Genomic DNA, 4,527 nt, shown 5'->3' with positions numbered 1-4,527 from the left:
TCAAGGGGAGAATGAGTGTGTATAAGTGTGTGTGTGTGTGTGTGTGTGCCTATGTGTGCATAAAAGAGAGGTATTCCACAATGTGAAGTGCTGACATCTGCTGCAGGCCCTTGCAGGGCTGGAATGTGATACTCTCTTTTACACAAAGGGCCTTGGCCCTTGCAACAGGCACAAGAAGACCTCTATATGCCCCTCTCCACAGGGGCAAAACGTGTATGAAGTAACTGTTTCAATGCCCAATGCCTTCTTTTCCCAATCTAACTTTGATTTAAACCACAAAACCTATCTTCATACCTTGATGGTGGGGAGATGGCTGCTCTGATGCCTCTGAGGTGGTAGTTTCCAAGCTATGTGAGACTGGGGGTACATTGCTGCAGCATTGCATCATATGTCTGGCTCAATGGGTTCAATATGTTTCTAGCTCTCCTTTCATTGTTGTGTCTGTGCTGCAGCAGACTTACCATACAGTGGGGGGGATGCATTGGTGTATTTTGCCAACAATAGAATGGGAGGAACCACATGAAACGCAGTTGATGAGGTACAACAGTAAGCCAGGGAAAAAGGATATTTGGAACAGGAGCGACTATTGTTCCAAGCGGCGTTTAGGCTTTGATATGACAAATTGAGAAGCTCTTAAACATTTCCTTCCTCAGAAACATGTAGAGTGTTGAAGGGTCTTGTGTGGGCACACATTTTTATCTGTCTACGGGGAAAATAATTCAAGGCTTTAAACAATCATTCCATGGGTAAACCAAGCTTACTTTTCTTTTGGAAAGTTTCCTTTGGAAAGACTAAGCTCCTGATGTGAATATGCACTGTGGACTTCATTGTTTAACCAAGTGCATGATATAAATTTGATGGACCATGATGCACTGGGCAAAGAAATGGGCCAGAAATGCGTAGCCCAATAGAAAGAGTAGGGAAAACATATGTAAAAGCATGGACACATAGGGAGCAAATGACATACACATTGTGCTGTTGTGTCTTTGTTGTGAAATTGTTACAACAGAGCTTTCCTTGACATTAGAACACTATCCGGAAAACTATAATGTACATTGTATTGTGTAAGAGAAGAGTGAATTATTCTACAAGGAAAACACATATTCTCATATTTAGTCCCAAAGGTTTTTAGAAGTGACAAATTCAGCCACTGATTCTTGAAAAATGATCTCACTTTAATTTTCCTTACATGTTTCAGCAGTTTGGGAAAGTTATTCGGAAAAAAATTAGAATGAGACATATAACTCCAATAGTATTAGACTTAAAAAATGTTTAACGTGTTTTTGTGTAATGAACTCCAAAAAGATGTCCACTCAGTGTTAAAGTTATTTTTCTATTGCGCAGCCAATAGTCACAAGTTATTTTTAGAATGTGGAACTGTGTGTACAAATTTGTGACTGAAAGTGGGTAAAACACCTCAGTGGAACAGGCAGCAACGGAATAGTTAACATGCCGGGGAGTTCCCTCGGGTGAGAAGCTGGACTTTATGTATAGCACCTGTTGTGCCGTCAGTTGCCAGTCTCCACAAAACCCAACCCCGGCCACGCCGCGATATTTTATCTCAGTCTCCACCAAGTTGTGACTCAAGACCTCACCAGACAACAGAACCCGTCTCTTTGTTGCGAATGTTTTCTGGGTGCAGACTGTATCAGGTTGCTGATCTCTCTCGCTGTCTCTGTGTGGGAGCTGTTGCTCTAATGCGTAAAGATCTGCGAGGATTTATTCAGAAGGAGTCAAGAACGCAACGTGGACGCGCGCTTTAGCCAAAATGCATCTGTGCTTTTCTAATGATGTCTTACCATAGATGATATGCCCGCATACGGACGCTTCTACGACTAATTCCGGGATTATAATTGCTTAAAGCCAAGCTTTGTGTAACTAAGTATACAACTTTCCTCTTGAACCAACAGGTGCGCACTTGCATTACGCAGAAGCGGCACGGTCTTAAAGCATTGGATGAGGATTTGTCTTGATTTAGGGAGCTATACATTTCACTTTTTCCAAAAGGACTGATGATTAAGATTATGTGGATTCTACTCTGCCTTTATCCTCTCCAAATGTGTCCAAAACAGCACTGGTGTCCTGTGAACGACGCATGCATGTTGTGATACAAACCATCCCGTGAACAGCGCTTTGTGATCGCCAACCACCACTCATCCAAATGATCCTTCCATTAATATTCCTTCTTGCATCGCTTCTCCAACAATATGGATCGGAAGCTGAATCAAGTAATATCAGCAAATTTCACCCTCCAAGTGTAAAGGAGCAAAACGGTGAGTTTTCCTTATTGTTTTAAAAAAGGTTATTGAATTGAACATGAACTTGGTATTTTTTGCACACGTAACGAAATGCTTATTCTTACTGGGCTTAAAGCCATTCTTTTAAAATGCACATCTTGCTTGAGTTTAAACTGCAATGAATGAGAGCGTTTCATTCAGTTCAAACAGTATTACCCAGAATAGGAAGTGCAAAATTACCTGAAACCTTTAAAGTGTACCCGTGTATGTTTAAGGGGGAAAACCCTCTAAAATTGCATGTCCCCCGGGGGAAGTTTTCCTTGTGATCATAAAAACGGCTCCATTCATGCAGCAGTAGCTCCGGGCGATGTAATTTGCTTACCGTCCGAACTGAGCTGTACTATCAAATTCAGAAATCCAGTTCTGTTTAACGTTACGTCCACGTTAGGCTAAAGTTGATCTTCAATATCTACTTTAAACTTAATGAAGTAAATAATTTCCTATCTTGCCATCATTTTTGCAATTTGGCAATCACGTTATTTGTTGTTGTTGTAATGTGCGTTGGCGTGCGTGTGTGGGCGCGAGCTTGTGTACTAAATCATAGGGCCATCATTCAAACTTTAATGAAACTATTGATTTTCATTTTCTGGGCATGCCATTGATTCACTGATTTATGCAGAGTGTTTTCTCATCCTGTTGGGTTTTTCTTAATCCTGATTATTTGCTTTTACCCACAATACACTCACTCAGATACATTAGGCTACTCTATTAATGATTAATAAAGCTTATGTATATATAAAACTTGTGCTTTTTAGAAAAGTTAAGAACCACTCATGGCCTCCTCCCATGCTGTGTCCTTTAAAGTTCTTCCTGAATAATTAAAGACCTGGCTAAAAAAAAGAGACAAAGCAAGTGCTTTGCAGGAAGTTTCTCCAAAAGTTGAAAACTAAAAAGCTGTTTTTATAAATTACTTATAACTGGTATATAAAACATGAATATAGAATGTATTAACTATTGAACAAGCTAGTGCAATAAACAGTTGTTTAACTGTTTATTGCACTTGCTTATTCAAATTGTATAGGACCGACATATTGTCAGAGACAACAATATTACGACTCACAGGGTACAGTTCAAAGTAACAGCATGCCTAAACTGCAGAGGTTGCAGTAGTCTAACTTCATTCATTACTCAGCCATTATGGTCAGTGGGTTTGACTGGCCTTGTGTGAGGACATGCAGTGCTGACTTCACTACAGTAACAGTCAGGGCTGGGAAATCAGAGCCTCCCGCTGGGATCTCCAAGTTTAATCAGGACGGCTGAGAAAGGAAAATAACAGTGAGGAGAGAGGGGAGGGAGAGGGCTAAAGGAGGTGGAGGTGAGGGGGCAGTGTGGGGTGGATAGATGTTAAGCTGTTTCAAAGAGCTCTTTGAAAACAGCGGCCACACGTTGGCTGAGGGCAAAGCTGGCCAGGCCGTCTGTAACCTTTGACCGGAGTGTCTCAGCGCTCACTGTTCTGGCGTGCTTGATTGCTTATGCTCTGTGAGACAGTTTGATATCGATCTAAGGGAGGGGAGGGAGCCAGACCTGACTCCCATGTTTAGTAGTAGTTGCAGAGAGAGTTATAGTCCCCAGTCGCATTAAACTTGGCAAGTGGCTGCTGATGACTCCATAAGATACAAGAGGGTGCTGTACTGTGTGAGGTAACTATCTGTCAAAATAAATGATTTGGACAAAAGTCTCAAAAAGGCTAACAGAATGGGCATGAACTTGGAAATGTAAATTGTGTGTGTTGTGGTCATAAATAATCGGAACATTTCCTTCCTCTACCACTAAGGGTTAGGTTACAATAACAAGCATCACACATTTCATTTTCATGTGTTTGCCACATGGGTATAATGTTTCATGGTTATTAAGAAAAACCTTTGCTAGAAATGACATCTGCATTTGTTCTATAAAAATGCTTTGTATGGTTTCAGAAATGCAGTAGAGTTGAAAGCAAATGCATGTACCCCTCCACCCTGAACACCACCGCATAATGTTATTTGCATTTGAGGATATCAGGCTCATTTTTGTCATGATGATTGATCAAAGGCTGATGCAGTCTGCAGTTAGAGCACTGTAACCACAGATTACAGTTAGTCTGGGTTAAATTGAAAAGGTCAACGTTGACCCAAATGCATAGTCCTTTTCAATACTTCAGTCGGGAACACTTAGCATTGATTTAACCATCTATTGCAACAAATGGAAATACGGCTATGCTTGTCACTGATGGCTCCGCTCTTGATAATGC

The 4,527-nt window shown here is 41.0% G+C and overlaps 1 protein-coding gene across 2 annotated transcripts in view; it reads left to right on the top strand.

Annotated features, from left to right (window-relative positions):
- Positions 1 to 1,507: 1,507 nt before the first annotated feature.
- The window catches only part of pdgfc (platelet derived growth factor c), a 41,251-nt gene continuing 38,231 nt past the window's right edge, over positions 1,508 to 4,527 (top strand). For both annotated transcript variants that reach the window (XM_034884245.1, XM_034884244.1), the window contains exon 1: positions 1,508 to 2,273. In XM_034884245.1, coding sequence (XP_034740136.1) covers positions 2,162 to 2,273 — 112 coding nt within the window. In that variant the 5' untranslated portion in view covers positions 1,508 to 2,161. The remainder of the gene's footprint in view (positions 2,274 to 4,527) is intronic.

Source organism: Etheostoma cragini, chromosome 10 (assembly GCF_013103735.1).
Source record: "Etheostoma cragini isolate CJK2018 chromosome 10, CSU_Ecrag_1.0, whole genome shotgun sequence".
Lineage (NCBI taxonomy): Eukaryota > Metazoa > Chordata > Actinopteri > Perciformes > Percidae > Etheostoma > Etheostoma cragini.
Note: the sequence above shows the minus strand (reverse complement) of the source record. Positions and strands in the feature narration are given on the sequence as shown.